The sequence below is a fragment of the Marmota monax genome, unplaced genomic scaffold, assembly GCF_021218885.2.
Source record: "Marmota monax isolate L192 unplaced genomic scaffold, Marmota_monax_Labrador192_F-V1.1 WCK01_AAM20220418_F8-fsc00012, whole genome shotgun sequence".
Taxonomy (NCBI): domain Eukaryota; kingdom Metazoa; phylum Chordata; class Mammalia; order Rodentia; family Sciuridae; genus Marmota; species Marmota monax.
Window position 1 is genome coordinate 33,795,595 of NW_026695227.1, and position 21,768 is coordinate 33,817,362.

General features: G+C 45.4%; 2 protein-coding genes and 1 long non-coding RNA gene across 4 annotated transcripts; 2 read left to right on the forward strand and 1 right to left on the reverse strand.

Annotated features, from left to right (window-relative positions):
* The first annotated feature begins 6,156 nt into the window (after window positions 1-6,156).
* Window positions 6,157-11,098, forward strand: LOC124087046 (uncharacterized). Its single transcript, XM_046435672.2, has 2 exons — window positions 6,157-7,135; window positions 10,082-11,098. Exon 1 carries the CDS (start codon window positions 6,334-6,336, stop codon window positions 6,856-6,858), a length of 525 nt encoding a protein of 174 aa, XP_046291628.1. The 5' UTR covers window positions 6,157-6,333; the 3' UTR covers window positions 6,859-7,135; window positions 10,082-11,098.
* Window positions 11,099-16,926: 5,828 nt separating this feature from the next.
* Window positions 16,927-17,556, reverse strand: LOC124087197 (uncharacterized). The gene is made up of 2 exons (XR_006850009.2): window positions 17,505-17,556; window positions 16,927-17,362 (listed from the first exon to the last, which is right to left on the reverse strand). It is a non-coding gene; the product is annotated as an uncharacterized LOC124087197 (long non-coding RNA).
* Window positions 17,557-17,588: 32 nt separating this feature from the next.
* Mfsd5 (major facilitator superfamily domain containing 5) lies at window positions 17,589-19,898 on the forward strand. Of its 2 annotated transcripts, none has more exons than XM_046435920.2 (2): window positions 17,589-17,758; window positions 18,323-19,898. In XM_046435920.2, exon 2 carries the CDS (start codon window positions 18,341-18,343, stop codon window positions 19,691-19,693), a length of 1,353 nt encoding a protein of 450 aa, XP_046291876.1. In that variant the 5' UTR covers window positions 17,589-17,758; window positions 18,323-18,340; the 3' UTR covers window positions 19,694-19,898. The 2 variants fall into 2 exon arrangements, with proteins under 2 accessions (XP_046291876.1, XP_046291877.1); XM_046435921.2 differs by lacking the exon at window positions 17,589-17,758 and adding an exon at window positions 17,824-17,971.
* Window positions 19,899-21,768: the final 1,870 nt, after the last annotated feature.

Genomic DNA, 21,768 nt, shown 5'->3' on the forward strand with positions numbered 1-21,768 from the left:
CAAGACCCACCAGTGGGGTCCGTGTGCTGTGGCAGTTTGAAAGTCAATCAAATAGCCACAACAGGTCGGGGAGCAGGGAAGAGGGGTTCAAATTTTTCTCCCCTCCCTCCACCCCCGTCTTGCAGAAGAACCAGCTTTCTGTCCAGGGACTCCAGGAGGAGGTTTGGGAAGAGGAAGCTTCCCACTCTGGAAACTGGTGGAGGGGGCTGTCCGCATTTCTCTTTCCCCGGGGTTATGCCTGTTTCTAGGCTTTGATGTTTGTGGCTGCTCCACTCTGTCACCCTGGCAACTTGGAGAAATGATATCTTGGGTACCCTAGGACCAGGCTTCCTTTGCTTCCTGCATCACAGAGTAAAGAGCAAAAGGAGAGACTGTAAGGAGAGGGAATCTGCCCCACTGCCCTGACTTTGCCCTATTGCCCCACCCTGCTTTTCACCCTTGCCCCTTTCCCATCAACATCAGGACACTGACTAGGTCATTTTCCCATGCCCAATCTGGTCCTACAAGATGTCCCATGCCATGCTTAGAGGCGACTGGCAGATGTCTGGGGGGTGGGGGGAGCTACGTTACAACCTCCAAGGACATCATTAAGGCACAGAAGTGCTGCAGGGGCTTGGAGACTAAGGCACTCAGGGAGAGTGAGATGAAAACATGTTTTGTACAACACGTGGCCTCTCCATGTCCCTCCTCCCTCCCCTCCTCTCCCAGTCTCCCAGTCTGTGCCAAGGCTTGTGCCAGCCCTGCCCCCAGTGCTTGCTTAATTTCACCCCTCATACCAAGCCTATTCTGCTGCTTGCCAGCATACTGACTCCTACTGAGCAAGTTTGTGTGTGGAAGGTCCTTAGCAGCCCCAGCATAGCCCAGATCCCCATATAGAATAAGGCCTTGGTTTTTGAAACATGATTTTAGGACCCCTACACAACTCTAGGAATTTCTTCCCTGAACATGCACCATTTGTTAATTTAGCAAATTTGTATTAAACATCCACTATGTGCCAAGCATCTTGCTAGGCCCTTTCAGACTCGGTCTGATGGAGGAGTAAGATGTTAACCAAAAAGTCCACAAAATTGCAACTAGAATAGTAGGTATGGAAAGGCATAAGGTGCTAGGAAAATGAAGCAAAGGAGCATCTGCCCACAGCCAGGAGATCTGGACAGCCTTCTTGGAAACAGTGAGAAGACAGTGGAGAAAGCGATGATGAAAGAGTATGTGCAAAGGCCCTGGAATTGAGGTCCTGGCTATCAGTCAGCCTGCTATCCCAGAAAGAAGGAGGGATCTCTATTCCTGCACCCTACCTGGATCCAATATTCCACAAGGGAGGAATGGTAAACACCCCCTCATGGCTAAAGCAGGATATGGGTCATCTGAAATGATTCCCCTCATGGCTTCATCTCCTGCTCCAAAGAGGGAAACCTAGACAGAGAGTGAAGAGGAATTACAGGGTTAGGCCTGAGATTATAGTACAGAACTCAAGTCTTCATGCTGGGAAATCCTCCAGGGTGAAGATTCCTGCATTTGCTCAGCTAGAGCCTCCTCAGGCAGAAAGCCTTCTCCTCATTGCCTGCCCTACCCTGCACCTTCCTCCTCCCACCGATCCAGCCCCAACCTGTTCCACTCCCTGGAGCTAGCATGTCTGCCTCCACTGTTGCCTGGAGTTTGTGGGAAGCAAGTGCTCCAGGTGTCTGCCAGCTAGCGTGTGGGTGGATGTAGCTGTATGTTTTGCACAGAACCTCTGTGCAGGGGTTCTGGGGGGAGGGGAGTCTTTCTCCTCTGTTTACTGGGAGCTTCCAGTTCCTCCTGCCCAGGTACCAGAGTTGCAGACCCTTCTTTTCTTCTCTTTCTTTTCCTTGTTTGCTTTTTCCTGTACCAAGGATTGAACCCAGTGTTGCTTAACCAGTGAGCCACATCCCTAGCCTCCCCCTTTTTTTTGGGGGGGGGGTAACTAGGGATTGAACTCAGGGGCACTTAACCATTGAGCCACATCCCCAGCCCTATTTTGTATTTTATTTAAGAGACAAGGTCTCAACTTTGAACCCGAGATCCTCCTGCCTCAGCCTCATGAGCTGCTGGGATTGCAGGGGTATGCCACACACCCAGCTTCTTCTCTCTCACTTCGCATGATACTCCAGGGCTTCAGTATGCTGGCAAGTACTTTGCCACTGAGCTACATCCTCAGGTACCATCCCCAGCTCTAGCCCCCACAGTTGGGTTTCTATTTCTTTTATTTTGGTACTTGGGATTGAACCCAGGGGCATGCTATCTTTTACTACTGAGCTACATCCCCAATCCTTTTTGACACAAGGTCTTGCTAAGTTGCTAAGAGTCTCCATAAAGGATCTTGCTGAGGCCTAGAAATGAATGATCCTCCTACCTCAGCCTACCAATTGGCTGGGATTACAGGTGTATACCCCATATCTGGCTTTAGTTCTTCCTGAAGAAAAGGAATTGAATGCCTTTGGAGGAAGGAAAAGGCCTCTTTGTGGCTCTGCGTCCTTTGGAGCAGGCAAAGAGGTCATGGGACCAATGGGGTTAAGTTCCAGCACTGCTGTGACCCACTTTTCTCCCTGTGCCCACATCCCCTGGGGCCAGGGTGTTGGGTGGGGCCAACTTGGCACCCCCGCATACACACACCTGGGACTTCCCCTGGATGGAAACTCCCAGGACCCAGGCGTCCTGCCTGCCCTGCCAACTCCCACCAGTTCACCTTCACTCAGATCTCCCTGCTGCCAAATTACATCTCTGTGCCAGCACTAAGGGGCGCCAAGGATGTCTAGCTCATTTGGGGCTGCCTTTGATGTCTGGCTGTCCCCATATGATGTACTCATTTAAAGAAATGATGTAGGGCTGAGAGGAGAAGTTTGGGGAAAGCTCTCCTTTGTTGAGTACCAGGCATTGTGGTAGGCATGTACAGTGTCTCATTTAATCTGCAGGGCAAGGCAGCCCAGAGAGCTCTAGTTATCATCCTCATTTCACAGAGGAGGGAGATGAGAACTGGAGAGGTCAAGTGACTGGTTTATTATCACACAGCTAGGAAGTGGCAGAGCTAAGATGGGAACTCAGGTTTTGGAGGTCCTGGCTCTCTTCACTATAGCAGTCTTTTGACCCTTTTCCTATTACTACCTATCTCTCCGTAAGATGACAGAATTAGGAAATTCAATTCCGTACAATTTAGCAAACATTTATTGAGCATCCAGTATATGCCAGGCAGACAGATGATAAAAATAAAGAGAAGGTCGGGCTGGGGCTGTTGCTCAGCGGTAGAGCGCTCGCCAAGCATGTGTGAGACCCTGGGTTCGATCCTCAGCACCACATAAAAATAAATAAATAATATAAAGGTATTCTGTCCAACTATGACTAAAAAATAATTTAAAAAAATAAAGAGAAGGTCACTGTTCTCAAGGTCTGGTGGAAAAGATGGGTATAATGGATTAAGAAGTATCTTAACTTCAGCATAATTTGAGCAAGTTATCATGGAGCACCCAAAGAAAGGCTACTTTTATTTCTTTTTTTCTGTACAAAGTATATAAGTATATTGTGAACAGGGTATAAAATAAGCTGAGGGGCTGGGGATGTGGCTCAAGCGGTAGCGCGCTTGCCTGGCATGCATGCGGCCCGGGTTTGATCCTCCGCACCACATACAAACAAAGATGTTGTGTCCGCCAAAAACTAAAAAATAAATATTAAAAAATTTTTAAAAACAAAATAAAATAAGCTGAAAAAAATTGAACAGTATTTAACTGCCATCCTGGACAAGAAATGGAGAATTTCCTGCACTCTGGAAGTTCCCCACTTGTCCCATCCACAATTCCCTCCCTTCCCTAAAAACGTAGCCACCATCCAAACTTTTATACTAATAATAAACAAGGAACTTATTTTACTTTTTTTTTAAAGTGTGTGTCTGTGTGTGTGTGTGTGTATGCTAGGGATGGAACCCAGTGTCTCATGCATTCCAGGCCAGGTATTCTACCACTAAGCCAAATCCCAAGCCCTCAACGTCTTGTTTGTGAGATATATACAAGTTGTTTCACCAAGCTAGCTTTTATTGTTGCATAGTATTCATTGCATGAATAATATACCCAATTCACTTTTTTATTCTACTGTTGAGCTATCATAAATAATATGGCAATAAACATTCCTATTCTTTTTTTTCTTTTGGTACTGGGGATTGAACTCAGGGGCACTTGACCCTGAGTTCTACATCAGGGTCTATATCTACATCTCTCGACTCTGAGAGCTACATCCCCAGCCCTATTTTGTATTTTATTTAGAGACAGGGTCTCACTGAGTTGCTTAGCAACCTCACTTTTGCTGAGGCTGGCTTTGAACTCGAGATCCTCCTGCCTCAGTCTCCCAAGCATCTGGGATTACAGGCATACACTACTGAGCCTGGCCTATTCCTTAAAAAAAAAAATACATATATATATATATATATATATATATATATATATACATACACACACACATACATTAAGTTGTAGATGGACAGCATGCCTTTATTTGTTTTGTTTTTGTTTGTGGTGCTAAGGATCGAACCCAGGGTCTCACACATGCTAGGCAAGTGCTCTGCTACTGAGCCACAGCCACAGCCCCTAAACATTATTATTCTTGAACACATTTCCCATGTTACATACAAGAGTTTTTCTATGATATAGGACTAAGAGTCAAACTATACACAGGTTCAATTTTATCAGATACCAAACTGTTTTCCAAAATTATTGTGCCAATTAGATAGGAAACAGAACATTCTAACCCAGGGTAGGTGTAGGACTAAAAAGACCCACCCACTCTGTTGCCTAAAACTGTCAGTGATTTTCCCTTTTCACTTGGAATAAGATCTAAGTCCCTACCTTGGCTTACAAAGCCCTGTATGATGGGAACTCTGCCTTACACTCTGCCCTGTGCTATTATGAATCTTCTCTTTGCTTGTGGAACTCTCTGGAATGTTCTTCCACTAGACATTTCCATGGTTTGCTCCCATGGAAAAGACTACTTCTTTTAGTCTTTCCCTGACCACTGATTTTGAGACTGTAACTTCTAGCATTCTTCATCTTTTTTCTTTTTCTTTCTTTCTTTGGTGCTGGGTATCAAATCCAGAGTCTTCCTTTCCCTCTTTTCAATTTTTTTTGTTTTGTTTTTTCCATAACCCAATCATCTTGGTTCCCTTTGTTCCACTCAGCCTCAGGCAGCTTTCTGTCCTCTGCCAGGGCTTGACAGAGTGTAGATCCTCTCATTCCTTAAGGGGAGGACTGTTTGTTTCTGTGGTAATAGGAATTGAAGCCAGGGGTGTTATTCCACTAAACTACATGCACATATCCTTTGCATTTTTTATTTTGAGACAAGGTTTTTCTAAGTTGCCCAGGTTGGCCTTGAATTTACAATCTGTTTTATCTTTCCAAGTCACTGGGATTAAAAGCATGAACCATGGGCCTTGCCTTACCTGACTGTTTGGGGGTTGTCTAGCTGCCCCTCTGATTGCTTCACCTCTGAGTCACTGTTTATTATCACATCACCCTGTGATAATGAGAATAGCCATTCTCATGCTCTGAAATAAGCTAATTTGTTCACCTGTTTGGTTTTTGTCCTTACTCTGCCCCACCTTCCCTTCTTTTGGGAGCTCCATAAGAGAGGAAACTCAGCTGTCTTGTTCACTACCAAGGCTAGTGCTTGACCCATAATAGACTTGCAAATAATAGTTTTCCAGATCAGCTGTCAGTTTTCCAAAGACAGCCAGGTACCCCTACGCCCACACCTGGGACTTGCTCTCTCTGGAAACTCCCAGGACCCAGGCATTCTAACACTTCTACCTGCTCCCAACAGCACCCCTGACTCAAGTCTCTTAGAGTGCTTCTACTGATGCCACTGCCTCCCTGAGCCCCCTCTGGGAGTTGTTTGGGGCCAGTAGCTCTGGCCACCAGAGTTGGAGAAACTAGGCAGGTGTTAAGGCCTAGAGTGTAAGAAATTCTTGTGATTAAATAGAGGGGAAGACTTCAGAGATTATAGGGCCTGGCCAGGTGAAGAAGAGAGAAAGGACATTCCAAGCTGAAGGAACAGCGTGAACAAAGGACTGGGGGCATGAAAGTGCATGTCCTATTTGAAGAACATGTTCTGGTCTGGTATAGTTAGAGGATTGTCAATGGCAGGGAGGGTGGCAGGAGAGCTTTGCTGGGCAGATCTGGAAGGGGAGGGCTGGCTGGGGAGGGCTGAACTCCCTGCAGGATCTGCAAGGCTCAGCGTGTCTTAGATTTAATCCTACCCCCACCCCGAGTTCATCCCTCCTACTCCCCGCTACCCTCCCTTCTACCCAGGCCCCAGCCTTCCTGCTCCTACAGCTAGATGGACTTCTCTGTGGGCCTACGCTTGGGGCCTAGGAAAAAGAAGGTTGCCTACCAAGAGCCCCCTACACCCTCTGGGCACGGTCCACCAACTACCTTTCCCTGCCTGCCCTGTCACCCCTCTGCGTGTACCTGCTCCTGCCCTGCCTGTCCCCCTCCCACCTACTCCTGCGTTGCCTGTCCCTCCTATGCAGCTACCTGCCCATCCTGTCCCAGCCTCCCTGGGCCACCCTGCACCTGCTCCTGCCCTCCTTGCCCTGCCTGTCCTCCCTTGACTTGTCCCCATACCTCCTGTGTCCCCTGCTCCGGTCCACCCCTGACCTGCTGCCACTCCTCCTCTTGTCCCATTTACCCTTGTTCCAAGGGCCAAGGTGCCTGTTGGAGTTCCCGGAGTTCCCACCTGGCCTGTAGTGATAGCTATGGCTGTTGCCAAGGGGCAGCTTGCGGGCTTCCAGCCTCCACTTGTTGCTGTAACTTCTGCCTAAGGAGACGGCGTGCTTCTCAGGGGCGCTGTCTGATTGTCTAGATGAACTGCTGCTCTCCGAGAGACTATGGGTCTCCTGAAACACTTCTGAAGCTGCTTCCTCAGGCAGGAGCTCTAAGCAGAGTGGGGAGAGGGATCAGCTGGACCCCTGCCCAGGCAAGGAAAGGCAGCAGGTTACCCAGAACCCCTCTTCCCCAGGCCTGGGGGACAGGGAGCGTCTGCTTTGAAGATAGTTTCTGGGCGTGCTAGTGCTGGTTCCAGAACCTCCTCTTCTGCAACTTCTGGAATGGAAAGTGAAGCACCCTTACAGCCCCTGAAGGTGAGCAAATTGGCTATTTCTTCCCCTCCACTCAGCCTCTAGTGGAAACCTTTGTTTCTTCTACAATTCATATGGTTAAGATCAAACCTTTGTCTTGAAGCCACTCTGGCCCCTTGGCCTCTATCCATACCCCTAGTTGCCCCAAGAGTTTCTGGACCTCTGACCTCTCATTTTGAATCAGGAAGAGAAGGTCAGTAGCTATTAGCCCAGAATCGATGGCTAAGCAGAGGGTTCCTGGATCTCCCTCCTTAAATAGCTTTGCCATCCTTCCTGGTCCACACTTTTAGCCGGAAACCCTCTGCCTGGATAGCTTGTCTTGAAATCTCTCAGAACTCTCAGCCTATGACCTCAATCTTGTAGCAGTAATCCCATCTATGACAACTATCTCATCTATCATGGGGATGAAAGAAGCTGGGGACCCTTGACTCAGGGTCAAGTAAGTCCTGTGTCCCTGGGGTTGGGGTTGGGGCTGGGAGACAGGAGAAGTCACCAAGAGAAGTCAGACTAGTCATCTAGAAGTCAGACTCGGGTACTTATCGGGCCTGCTCCTAGGCCTGAAATCCTAAGCCCCTCCATGTTTCTCACATTCTCTGGCTTCTACTTGCCTTCTTTTTCTTCACCTCCTTTTGTAGGACCTTTGTTGTTGTTGTTTTATCTTGTTCTTTTCTCCTACCTCCCACCCTGTACCAGTTGGATTTCCCCAACTACTCAGGGGCTCTCGACCACTGAGCCACATCCCCAGCCTTATTTTGTATTTTATTTAGAGACAGGGTCTCACTGAGTTGCTTAGCACCTCACTTTTTCTGAGGCTGACTTTGAACTCACCATCTTTCTGCCTCAGCCTCCTGAGCTACTAGGATTATAGCAGCTTTTTTTATTGGTGCAGTATACTTGTACAAATGATGGAATTTGTTGTTTCACATTCATATATACACAACATACACACAATACAGCAATATAATTTGGCCAATTATGTTCTTTTCTTTCTGCTTATTTTTTTCTCTATATTTCTACTGCATTCTCTCCCCCCACTGTTTACATTGGGACATTTTGCCTTCACCAAGCTTTTGTCACTGTATCTGTCTTTGCTACTCTCTATTTCTCCTGATTTAAAGACATATCTGGGGCTGGGGTTGTAGCTTAGTGGTACAGTGCTGGCTTAGCATGTATGAGGCACTGGGTTTGATCTTCAGCACTACATAAAAATAAATAAAAATAAAGGTATTGTTTCTATGCAACTAAAATATTTATTTAATTAATTTGTTTATTTTTTTGTGGTGCTGGGGATTGAATTCAGGGCCTTATGCATGTAAGGCAAGCACTCTACCACCTGAGATATTATCCCCATCCCTAAAAATTTTATTTAAAAAAATTTTTTTTAAAAAGACATATCTTTTTCTTTCCTCCTTCCCTGCCTCAGTCCCTGTCTTCATGGCTACTTTCTTCTTTGGTCTTTCTCTTCACCTCCTATCTCTCTGCTCTTCTGTTTATTCTGCTTCTGGGTGCCATCTCATTTGTGATCTCTTCTGTTTCTATTTCCCTTTCTGTATCTGTCTCTCTTCCTGTCTTCTGTGTCTAGTTGTTTTATCATTTCCTATCTCTCTTTCTGCCTCTCCTCTCCTTCTCCCTCTCTCCCCCTCTCTCTATCCTTGTATCTCTCCTCCTGGGTCCTTCGGCTGTCTGCACAACAAAACAAACCAGATCTGTTTCATATCTATCTCATTTCTACCCAGGGGCCAGGACATTGAGCTCTCCAGTGTCTGTCTGTACTACGCAGACCATGCACGGGAGGGAGTGAGGGGCAGACACAGTTACCAGAGTAGCACCTCCCTTCCCCAAGTACTACCTAGGCCACCCTTTCCTGCTCAGTTTTAAGCCCAAACATTATTATCATTTTGTAATTTTTCATTTTGTACCATGGATTGAACCCAGGGGTGCTTAACCACTTAGCCATATCCTCAGCCCTCTTTTAAATTTTGAGACAGGGTCTCACCAAATTGCTGAAGCTGGCCTCTTACAATCCTCCTTCCTCAGGCTACCCAAGTCACTGGGATTATAGGCATGCACCATCGTGCCAAGATAAGCCCAACCATTTTTTAAAATGATATTTCAGCAAGGTGGCACAAGTCTGTAATCCCAGCAATTCAGGAGACTAAGGCAGGAGGATAACAAACTGGAGACCAGCCTTGGCAACTTAGTGAGACCCTGTCTCAAAATAAAAATAAAAAGCTTGGCCAGGCATGGTGGCACACAGCTATAATCCCAGTGGCTCAGGAGGCTGAGGCAGGAGGATTTTCAAAGCCAGCCTCAGCAACAGCGACGAGCTAAGCAACTCAGGGAGACCCTGTCTCTCAATAAAATACAAAATAGGGCTGGGGATGTGGCTCAGTGGTCGAGTGCCCCTGAGTTCAATCCTCAGTACCCCTCTCAAAAAACAAAAAACAAACAAACAAAAGAAAAAAAAACCCTGGTGCTGCAGTTCAGTGGTATAGCACCCCCAGGTGCAATCCCCAGTATGGCAAAAAGAAAAAAGATATTTCAGGAATGGAGATACAGTTTAGTGGCAGAACACTTGCCTAGTATGATCAAGATCCTGGATTCTATCTCAACACCATAAATAAATAAATAAATAAATAATAGAAACAATGTCTCTCCAAGCTTCTTATTCTGAAAGTTGGCAACTAAAAATAAAAAGTGGGGACTGGGATCGTGGCTCAGTGGCAGAGCACTTGCCTCGCATGTGTGAGGCACTGGGTTCAATACGCAGCACCACATTAAAAAAAAAAAAGTAAATAAATCAAATAAAGGTATTGTCTACAGATTAAAAAAATAAAAAATAAAAGTGGCCTGTGGATGAGCTTAGCTCAAAACTATAGGGGAAAAAAAAAAACATTGAATTAAGCATTTAGGATTTATGCTGCCTGTTCTATATAAACTATGTTTCAGGACAGCCAAATAGCTCTTACTGATGGAGACAACCTCTTATTTAAAGAAGACTTCCAGCTAATATGGAAGGATTATGGGAGAAAAAAATCACCATTTTGCAATTCCCAATGAATTAAAGCAAGAATCATGTATGGGTAAATCAAAGATGATGATTGATGAAGACTTTTGCAATGGAAGAACCAAGCTGCCACCATCTGAGCCCACTGATGAGTCTTAGCATCACTAAAAAGCAACATAAACAGATGCCAGGTACCTCCTGATGTGATACAGTTTGAAGCACTCAGCATCAAGGAGTGATGTTTCTCCTAAACAAGGAGACAACCAAGACACTGAAGATGAATCTAATCAAATCTCCAGAGCTAACTTCCATTTCATGGGAAATTCAGGAGATGGAGGCTCATGTGAAATATCACTGAAGAAGTAAGCAGATGCATCCCAAACGTGGGACATTCTAAAGGAAATCTGACCCAGTTTCCTCAAGTAGTCAATGGCTTAAGGGGGGAGAGTTAGAAGGGTTTTAAAAAGACAACTATAGGGCTGAGGGTGTAGCTTGTAGTGGTAGAGGCTTTGCCTAGTGTGTGTGTGATGTTCTGGGTTAATCCCCAGCAACACACACACACACACACACACACACACACACACACACACACATAAGACCAACTACTTACACAGAACATGTGGACTTCTTTCAGTTCGTGATTTGTAGAACCAACTATAAAAAGATATTTTCAGACAGTTGGGAACATTTAATTGTGGACTGGGTATTTATGATGCCAAAGAATCAGTGCTAATTTTGCTAGTTGTAAAAATGGCCCTGGAAAAAAAAAAAAAAAGGGCCCTGAAGTTATATAAGAGAAGGTCCTTATTTCCTAGAGACACATGCTGACATGTACAATAAAGCAAATTCTTTAATTTTAAATATTTCAGAAGAAAATTAAGAACAGAAAGAAAAGAGTAGAGGGCACAAACAGTGACAAAATTCATAATTGTTGAATTAGTATATGTGGGTTCATAGAACAATGCTATCTTTGTGTATGTTTCAAACATTTTCATAATAAAATTTTTAAATGAAGTTCCTCTGGTAAGCCTGGTTTTTAATAACTCCCAGAGTGTCCTCCCCAACTATCCTGAGATCCAGGACTTCCCCCATGGTTCCTCACACACAGATGCCAGCCCTCCCTTCCCATTATCGGAAGCATGTCCTAGAGATGGATTGTGTTCACTTTTACCCCTCCAGTCTTCCACAGGCAATTTCTCGTTAGGACTTTTCCCACCTAAGCTTCACAGCTCTGAGGGGCCAGGACAACCGTAAATATTCCATAAATATTTTGATTAGGCACTACAATAAAAAAAGATAATCCAAAATAATATAATCTTGTTTCTGGTCTCTATTAGATGCTTCTGAGAAAAATACAATATGATAATGGTAGAAAACTGGTCTCTGCCCTGTGAAACAGAAAGCAAAAATAAAAGGTCATACTATTATATCCATTATCTTTATCCAGGACAATCTCCATATCCAAAGAAAAGAACACCAAGAAATTAGAAACTTGTTGTCATGAGTTCAAGGAGCTGATGCTCAGCAATAAGATGGAGGGCAGTCAGTGCCCAATGCCCTCACTAACTGAGTGACCTTGGAGAAGTCATGAGTTTTTTAATAATAGTATTTCTGAATGAAAGCCTGGGAACAATAACCTCTTTTTACTCTCCAGTAGTTTGACACCTAGTGGTGAAGACACTTTTCAGCTTGTAAGATATAACTCAGCTGTTTTATCCTAAGAAAGTATTTCTCTGGATATAATCTCTGACCCTGTACACTATACTCTCCAAGCATTAATATTAACAATATTTACTAATCATTGTGCAGGCAGCTAGACTCATTTAATTTTCTCAGAAACCTTGTGAGCATGGAATTAGAAAGATCTGGGTCCCAGATCCTATTTTACCTCTTACTATGGGACTCTGGAGATGTGAACTACCTTCCCCAACTCTGGGAGATAATAATCATATCCACCTTAAAGGTTGTTGGGACAATTAAGTAAAATATTTCATCTATAGCAGTTGTCCCAGAACTTTTTTTTTTTTCCATTTCAGTGCTGGGATGGAACCCAGGGCTGTAAGCATGCTAGGCAAGTGCTCTACCCCGACCCACATCCCCAGTCCAACCAGGACTTTTTTTTTTTGTATCGGGTATGGAACTCAGGGGCACTCAACCACTGAGCCACATCCCCAGCCCTATTTTGTGTTTTATTTAGAGACAGGGTCTCCCTGAATTGCTCAGTACGACACTAAATTGCTGAAGCTGGCTTTGAATTAACAATCCTCCTGCCTCAGCCTCCGGAGCTGCTGGGATTACAGGTATACGCCATGGCACCCAGCACCCTTCTTAAAACAGAGCTTAGGTACATAGTAACTGTTTGATAAATGTTAACAGTCAACATGTGCCAATACTTTGTACAATACTTTCATGGATTGATTTATTTATTCATGTATTCATAGAAAATTTTGGAATATTTATTACATAGCAATGACTGTTTTAAGTATTGGAAACAGGTAAACAGATAAAGGACAAGGGTTATAGCTCAGTTGGAAGAGTGCTTGCCTTGCATGCACAAGGCCCTGCGTTCAATCCCCAGCACCATAAATAAATAAATAAATAAAATTTAAAAAAAAACAACCAGATAAAAATCTGTAGGGAGAAGAGATAGTAAAACATATAGTATTCTAGAGGGTGTTAAGTACGGAGAAAAAGTATCAAAGGAGAATAGAGTTGGAAGAAGAGCAGATAGATATACTGTGGTAGAAGTAGTCATGCTGCTGTTTTAAACAGCATGGCCAAAGATGGCTCTGATAAGTCGACATTTGAACAGAAAACTGGAAAAGGTGAGGGAGAGAATTATGTTGGTATTTTGGGAAAAAAAAAAAAAAAACTTGCAGTTAACAGTGTGCAAAGGCCTGGGTGGTAGCCTATGTAGACAGTGTAGAAGGCAGAGTAGTAGAGGATAAGGTCAGAGAAGTAGCAGAAGGCCAGAGGACAGAGGGCTTTTAAGTCATTATAAAGACTTTTAGAGGAGGAAAAGGGGAAATACTAGGGGCAAAAAAGATTTTGCTTTTACCCTTAGTGAGAAGGGGAGCCAATGGAGGGTCCTGAGGACATATTTCAGAATGGAGGGAGGTTAAATAACTTTTCCAAGGTAGAATAGCTCCTAAGAGGGGGAAGCTGGAACTTCAGCTTCAAGGCTACACCTGCCTGTCCCTCTCAGGGGATTGAACCCAGGGGTACTGTACCACTGAGCTACATCCTCAGCCCTTTTTATTATTTATTTTAAATCCATATTTTATTTTATTAGCAGCACTCGGGATTGAACCCTGGGGCACTTTATGAGCTATATCCCCGGCTCTTTTTATTTATTTATTTTGAGATAGTGTATCCCTAAATTGCTGAGGCTGGCCTTGAATTTATGATCTCCTGCCCCAGTTTCTTTTTCTTCTTCTTCCTCTTCCTTCCTCCTCCTTCCTTCTCCTCCCTCCTCCCCCCTCTCCTCCTCCTCCCTCTCCTCCTCCTCCTCTTCTTCTTCTTCTTTTGGTACCAGGGATTGAACACAGGGGCACTCAACCTCTGAGCCACATCCCCAGCCCTTTTGATTTTTTATTTTGAGACAGGCTCTCTCTGAGTTGCATAAGGCCTAGCTAAATTGCTGAGGCTGTTTTTGAACTTGTGATCCTACTGCCTCAGCTTCCCAAGCTACTGGGGTTACTGGCGTGTGCCATGGCACCCGACCTGCCTCACTCAGCCTCTTGAGTAGCTGGGATTACAGGTGTGTACCACTGTACCAAGCTTGAAAGTAATTTTAAGTTAATTGTGCAAATGGCCTAAACTTTACTTCAAAAGTGACTTTATTAAAATTCAACTGAACAAAATATTAGGTATAGGTACCTAACTGATATGTAATATAAGGTATGCATTCATGAAGGTATTTTCTAGAAATAGGTTATCATTTTATTTTGAGGAATGCACTGTATTTCAAATGATTAATGTTCGAGTCAAGTAGAGTGGTACATGACTATAATCTCAGCAACTAAAGAGGCTGAGCCTGAGCAACTTAGTAAGATCCTATCTCAAAATAAAAGATAAAAAGTATTGGGGATGTAGCTTAGTGGTAAAGCACCCTTAGATTCAATTCCCAGTACAAAAAAAAAAGAAAAAGAAAACAAAAAAAAAAAAAAAAAGGAAAAGAAAGAGAAATTGTTTTCCAGGAACTGAAAAGTATGAAAAATAATGAATGGCAAAAAAATAATGAAGATAAAATCTTTAAAATTATCCTCTGGGCGGGGATATATCTCAGTAGAGTGCTTGCCTTGAATGCACAAAGACCTGGGTTCAATCCCCAGCACCACAAAAAAAAAAAAACAAAAAAAACCAAAAAAAAACTCTAAAAATATGCTTCAAAAATCATGTGTGAAATTTGGTATCTTTGAAGAATCTTTGATAGTGGATAAAGTGATTATCACCTATTATAGACACAATTTGCTGAGACAAATTATAAGACGTAAAACTAAGATTCGGGGCTGAGGCTGTAGCTTAATGGCAGAGCACTTGCATGTGTGAGGCACTGGGTTCGATCCTTAGTACCACATAAAAATGAAACAAATAGGGCAAGGGTTGTGGCTCAGCAGTAGAGCACTTGCCTAGCACATGTGAGGCCCTGGGTTCAATTCTCAGCACCACATAAAAATAAATAAGTAAAATAAAGATATTGTGTCCAACTACAACTAAAAAATAAATACTTAAAAAAAATGAAACAAAAGCATGCTGTCCATCTACAACTAGAAAAACATTAAAAAAAAAAAACATAAGATTTGGTTATAAATTCTGGGCACTGTGTGGAGTTTTGGGATATTGCATCAATTTTGATTTATATTGTAGAAAAAGTGCTGGAGGCTGGGTGCAGTAGCACACACCTGTAATCCCAGAGACAAAGACAGGGGTTGGGAGGTGGAGGTGGCGGGGTGCTGAGGCAGGAGGATCATGAATTCAAAGCCAGCCTCAGCAATTTAATGAGGCACTAAGCAACTCAGTGAGACCTTGTCTCTAAATAAAATACAAAATAGGGCTGGGGATGTGGCTTAGTCGAGTGCCTCTGAATTTAATCACCAGTACTCCCCCTCCAAAAAAATACTGGATTCCAATCTACAGGTACCTTAAGGGAAAACAGACTAACAAGTATCTTCTGAAATCTACAACATTAATGGAAAAAACAAGCAAGAAGGTCCTATGATTATTATAGAGTCAATATAAATAATGAAATTTTCATTGTAAAATGGTTAGATAATAAATGTGCCATTGTTGGAATGAACTATCATACAGTGGAACCACTTGGCAAAGTTCAGATATGGAAGAAAGAAAGAGCACAGCCAATGTACCTCAACCAAAGGTAATGGGTACCTTTAACAATTTCAGTGATGATACAGATAAACACTATTGGTTGGTTTCCAAATATTCTACTTCTATTAGAGGTAAAAAATGGTATTGGCCTCCAGACACTCAATAATTGATGTGCATTGTAAATGCACGAATTATTCACAAATTTGGGAAAAAAGACAAGAAAGATCTCATAAATCTGCTGGATTTCAAGAGACATCTAAGCAAGGTGCAATGGCCACTGCCTGTAATTCCAGCAGCTTTGGAGGCTGAAGTAGGAGGATAAAAAGAGGCCAGCCTGGGCAATTTAGCAAGACCCTGTCTCAAAACCAAAAAATGTAAAGGACCAGAAAAATAGCTCAATGGTAGAGTGTCCCTGGTTCAATATCACTACTGGGGTGCAGGGAAGACATCTGCTTAGCATTCCAAAAACAATGCAATGAGAAACCACCAGGAAGAAGATCCAGACCTACTACTGTCCAAGATATCAGATTTGACATGATAAGTTAAATTATTCTCAAACAAGAACAAGAATGTCAAAACAAGCCATGTCATGGAAAACAGAAAACATATTGTCAAAAATGTAATGTAGGGTTGGGGATGTAGCTCAGTTGGTAGAGTGCTTGCCTCACATGCACAAGGCCCTGGGTTCAATCCCCAGCACACACACACACACACAAAAAGTAATATAAGTATTTTGTTCTTTTCCACCAAAACAATTTTTTTTTTGGTAGTGGGTACCAGGGATTGAACCCAGGGACATGCTTAATTAACCACTAAGCCACATCCCCAGCCCTTTTTATTTTTTGAGACAGGGTCTTGCTAAGTTGCTGAGGCTGGCTTTGAACTTGCCATCCTCCTGCTTCAGCCTTTGGAGTGGGCTGGGATCATAGGCATGTACCACTGGAAAGGGTCTTCCCACCAAAACTGAAAAGGTCATGAAAATAACTTTTTTGTGGGGCTGGGGTTGTGGCTCAGTAGCAGAGCACTTGCCTGGCATGTGTGAGGCACTGAGTTTGATCCTCAGCACCACATATAAATAAAAAAATAAAAAATAAAGGTACATCAACAACTAAAAAATATTTAAAGACAAAAAAAGAACTTCTTTGTATATTGTATGCTGTATAAAAGGATATGGTATTTGCCCGATGTCTTATTTATAGGTTGGCTTATATATGTGAAAGATACCTCTAAACAGGGCATTATAGTATTTTCTTTTTTTTGCACTGGGAATTGAACCCATAGTCACTCTACTACCAAGCTACTCCCCGACCCCCCTTTTTATTTTTTGATACAGGGTCTTGCTAAATTGCCAAGGCTGGCCTTGAACTTGCAATCCTTCTCTCTCAGCTGTCCCAGGAGCTGGAATATCAGGCATGCGCCAGCTGTATTTTCATTCTTAATAAGTTATATAAACTCTAGATTATCATTTCCAACCTAATTTAATGCATCGTTGTCAATTTCGTTGAAATATTATTCACAGAATTGAAATTTGAGGACTTAATGGGTTAAAGCTATGCTGTCACTGAACTTTAGCCTTCTTTATTTGGGCACTGATCTGACTTCATACAGAGAAACTGGGACGCTATGAAGTTATGTAGCTTGCCTAAGGCCACACAGCTGGTAAGTGACAGTTTACCAGCTGGATTGGAACCTTGGTCTGTCGGAGGATCCAGTCCAAGTTCCCAGCCCTACACCGCCTCCCTCAGGTGTCTGGACTGCAACTGATTTCTTGTCTGGAGGTTATTATGCTGCGAAAAGAGGCAAAACCAGAAGCCGTCTTGGCTTAGGGCAGCCAAATTCATTAAGAGGAGGCAGCTCCTGGATCTGAGGCACTGCAGGCATCTTTCCCAGGTACTCTGCGCAGAGAAAGAGAGAAAGTGAGTTTTAAAGTCGAGGTGGCCCCACAAGTGGGAGAGAGTGTCACGAGAAGGCAGCGGGTCAGGCTGGATCAGGAGCAGCAACTGCCACCCCCGCGGACCACTCCCCTCCCCATCCTACCTCACACCGACCTCGGGAGCGCGGCGCCCGGGCGCAAGCAGGAGGAGTGATGGGGCGGGGCTTTCGCGCCGCGCCCCCATCACGTGACGAAATCATCATGGCGGCGGCCCGAGGCCTGCCCGGCTCCCGGAAGCAGGCTGTGAGGGGCGGGCGCGCTGCTGGAACCCGAGGGAAGCCAGAGCCAGAGCGGGGAGGGCGGCCCGGCGGCCTGGAGCCGGACGTGTCCGGAGTGTCCCCGCAGACCGGGACAGCAGGTGAGACCCAGGCCGAGCAAGGCGCGAGCAGGTGTGGTGGCTCTGGGCGGGGGCTAGGGGGCGCAGGGATGTGCTGGTGTCCTGGAGGAGGAGAAATCTAGGTGCACGCGCGTGACCGTGAAGCAATACAAGAGGCTCGCGCGGGCGAGAGAGATGCATGGGAATATGTCGAGATACTGAGGGCAAAAATGGGCTTCTCAGCAAGAATAGAAGGTAACAGAGGAACTGCAGAAGCTGTTGTGGAAGAGGGTAGCAGCCCCTTTAGAATTTGCAGGACCTGGATTACTGTAGGGACTCCCTCTTTGCCATGCCTGGCAAGGGTGGGGCGAATGCTCAGGCCTCGCCCTCCTCTCTTACCTCTCCCTGCCCCACAGTGTCCTAGGAGACAGCTCTGGCGGGCCACTCCTCCCACCCACCCAACTGGTCCCTCCAGTCTGAGCTCTTGGGGGTAGGGTGGAGTTGGCAGGGGGGTTGGGTGGAGCTACCCTCTGCTTAGACACCCAGCCCCTTGACAGTGCTACCCGGATGTGACTCTCATCCTCCCCGCCCCCTTTTTCTCCCCAGGTCGTCCGGGGGCCCACCATGCTGGTGACTGCCTACCTGGCTTTTGTAGGCCTCCTGGCCTCTTGCCTGGGTTTGGAGCTGTCAAGATGCCGGGCTAAACCTCCTGGAAGGGCCTGCAGCAATCCCTCCTTCCTTCAGTTTCAACTGGACTTTTATCAGGTCTACTTCCTTGCCCTGGCAGCTGATTGGCTCCAGGCCCCCTACCTCTATAAACTCTACCAGCATTACCACTTCCTGGAGGGTCAAATTGCCATCCTCTATGTTTGTGGCCTTGCCTCCACAGTCCTCTTTGGCCTAGTGGCCTCCTCCCTTGTGGATTGGCTGGGTCGTAAGAAGTCTTGTGTCCTCTTCTCCCTCACTTACTCTCTATGCTGCTTAACCAAACTTTCTCAGGACTACTTTGTGCTGCTGGTGGGCCGAGCACTTGGTGGGTTGTCCACTGCCCTCCTCTTCTCAGCATTCGAGGCCTGGTACATCCATGAACACGTGGAGCGGCATGATTTCCCTGCTGAGTGGATCCCAGCTACCTTTGCCCGAGCTGCCTTCTGGAACCATGCACTGGCTGTAGTGGCAGGTGTGGCAGCTGAAGCTGTGGCTAGCTGGATGGGGTTGGGGCCTGTAGCACCTTTTGTGGCCGCCATCCCTCTGCTGGCTCTGGCTGGTGTCTTAGCCCTTCGCAACTGGGGAGAGAACTATGACCGGCAGCGTGCCTTCTCAAGGACTTGTGCTGGAGGCCTGCGCTGCCTCCTGTCGGACCGTCGTGTGCTGCTTTTGGGCACCATACAAGCCCTGTTTGAAAGTGTCATCTTTATCTTTGTCTTCCTCTGGACACCTGTTCTGGACCCACATGGGGCCCCACTGGGCATTGTCTTCTCCAGCTTCATGGCAGCTAGCCTGCTGGGTTCTTCCCTGTACCGCATCGCTACCTCCAAGAGGTACCACCTTCAACCCATGCACCTACTCTCCCTTGCTGTCCTCATCGTTGTCTTCTCTCTCTTCATGTTGACTTTCTCCACCAGCCCAGGCCAGGAGAGTCCAGTGGAGTCCTTCATTGCCTTCCTACTTATTGAGTTGGCCTGTGGTCTGTACTTTCCCAGTATGAGCTTCCTGCGGAGAAAGGTGATCCCTGAGACAGAGCAGGCTGGGGTACTCAACTGGTTCCGGGTGCCCCTACACTTACTGGCCTGTCTAGGGCTCCTTGTCCTCCATGACAGTGACCGAAAGACAGGCACTCGGAACATGTTCAGCATCTGCTCTGCTGTCATGGTGATGGCTCTGCTGGCAGTGGTGGGACTCTTCACCGTGGTAAGGCATGATGCTGAGCTTCGGGTACCCTCACCCACAGGGGAGCCCTATGCCCCTGAGCTCTAACCCTGTTCTAGTACAATGGGTCTGGGATGGACTCTGAATCCCACCTCTCCAGGGTTGTACAGATCTCACTGTGACTGTCCTGCAGCCCCTCCTGCCAGTGCTTTGTGTTGGGAAGAACATGGGGGTGATGGACTGGAAAGGTGCCAAAAGTTGACTCTGTTACTCCCTTTCCCCTTTCCATTTAAAAATAAACACTTTTAATGGATTATTGATTTGATTTACTCATCCTCACCTGTACCCATCTCAAATGTTTCTTTCTGGTGAGTGGGCAGCTGGAGGTTTTGAGATAAAGGTGGAATTGCCAGCAAAAGGTTTGTATTTCTAAATTCTTCAAGCTTACACCTCAAATTGACAGCTGCTAAGATTGCTTTTCAGCAGAACTAGGCAGAAAGGACCTGAGGCTCCTATGTCTTGCACACCTCTCTTGTACAGGCACTCTCCCCAGTTGCCAAATAGAACCTTTCTCTGAATCTTGGATGAGACAATCTCTGAAGCACATGGGGTAAATGCACAGTATTCCAGGCCACTGACAAGTCCAGGAGCTTGGTCTGCTGCTGTGACCACCCTTTAGTGCAAACCCAAAGCCATTCCTGCAGGAGTAAGCTTGCAGCTCCGCAGGTTCATGCTGCCAGCCTCTGCCTCTGGCTATAAATGTACCATTTGTTTAGCATCATCTGAGCCCATCAGGTTCTGTATCCCCACGTGAAAACTAAGTAAAGGACTGAGGGACTAGGACATCTTGTCTGTACCTGACTTTTCCCCACCCAGCGTGACTGAGGGTGAGGAAGCATCAGGGCAGGAACAGTACCAGTGGGAACACCAGTTCTGTGGGTCCCTCCCTGCCTCACCTTTGATTGTATCTGCCCTTCCCCCTCCCACCCAAACCTGGGCTTCTCAGGATAAGCAGAGCTAGCTTTAAAAAGGGTAGGGATGGAGGGAGAGTGGCTCAAGGGTATATCCTGGAATGTGTTTGAGATGGGCATGGGGGACCCACTTGTTCTAGAAAGGGGTTGAGGACCTTTGGGTGTCAGACTGCTTCCCAGACAGGAAGATTTGAGATGTTCCAAATCTTGCAGGTCTCAACCTGTGTGGAGAGATAGCATCGGCTGGTGCTTGAGGAATGTGGGGTGGAAGTGCTCCTGTAGGGTGAGGCTGGGGGAGAAATGGACAATGGACGGTGGTCTCAGGTCCAGAAAAATCACATGTTCCCCCATTCAAGCTACAGAGTTGAGGTTAAGAACAAAATATAGGTATCTTTCCCTCCCCCCATCATCTTGAGACTAAAGACAGTCTTGCAATAACTCCATTTCCTCTTTCTGCCCTGTTGAGCTAGACCTTGATATATTTTAGTCAGTTATTTGTAGACTTTCCATCTCTGAAATCATACTATGATCTCGAAGGCACGTGGAAACTCTCACTCATCTTTGAGATATATATGCTTTGTCCATGGCTGTGCTTAGTAGATGTCTGGAGAGGAGAGAGGCTAGCTTCTGCCTGATTTTTCAAGAGCTACCCATGTGGGAAGTCTATTAGACTAGAATATCTAGGGTCTAGTTAATGATTTGTTGTTTTAGATGATAATAATTATTTACTGTTGGAACTATGAGGGGGCCCCACATTCCTAAGTGATAAGGAAATAGGGGGAATAGGTGAGACAGACTAATGAGATTCCTTTAGCTTTGTCCCTACTAAGCTTGCTTCAAAGGGGCTGGTGGCAGAGTGTGAAGGGGTCTTTCATGTCAGACTTCTGTGTGCTAAGAGCTGAAAGACAGTGTAGGGATTGTCCATTCAGGCTTAAGCATATTTTTTTTAAATGTTTTTTAGTTGTCCATGGACCTTTATTTTATTTATTTACTTATTTATATGTGATGCTGAGAATTTAACCCAGTGCCTCACGTACACTAGGCAAGCACTCTCCCACTGAGCTACAACCTCAGTCCTTAAGCATATTTTTTATTAAGCACCTACTATATGTCATGCATTGTATTGCTAGGTGCTGGTGCTTCCCCACAGCCCCAAGAGGAAAATCCACTTAAGTAAAGGAAGTGACTTGCCTAAGGGCATGTAGTAAATGA

Bases quoted from the DNA above. Each gene is read 5' to 3' on its own strand.
- LOC124087046 (XM_046435672.2), top strand. From the start codon at position 6,334: ATGGACTTCTCTGTGGGCCTACGCTTGGGGCCTAGGAAAAAGAAGGTT.
- Mfsd5 (XM_046435920.2), top strand. From the start codon at position 18,341: ATGCTGGTGACTGCCTACCTGGCTTTTGTAGGCCTCCTGGCCTCTTGC.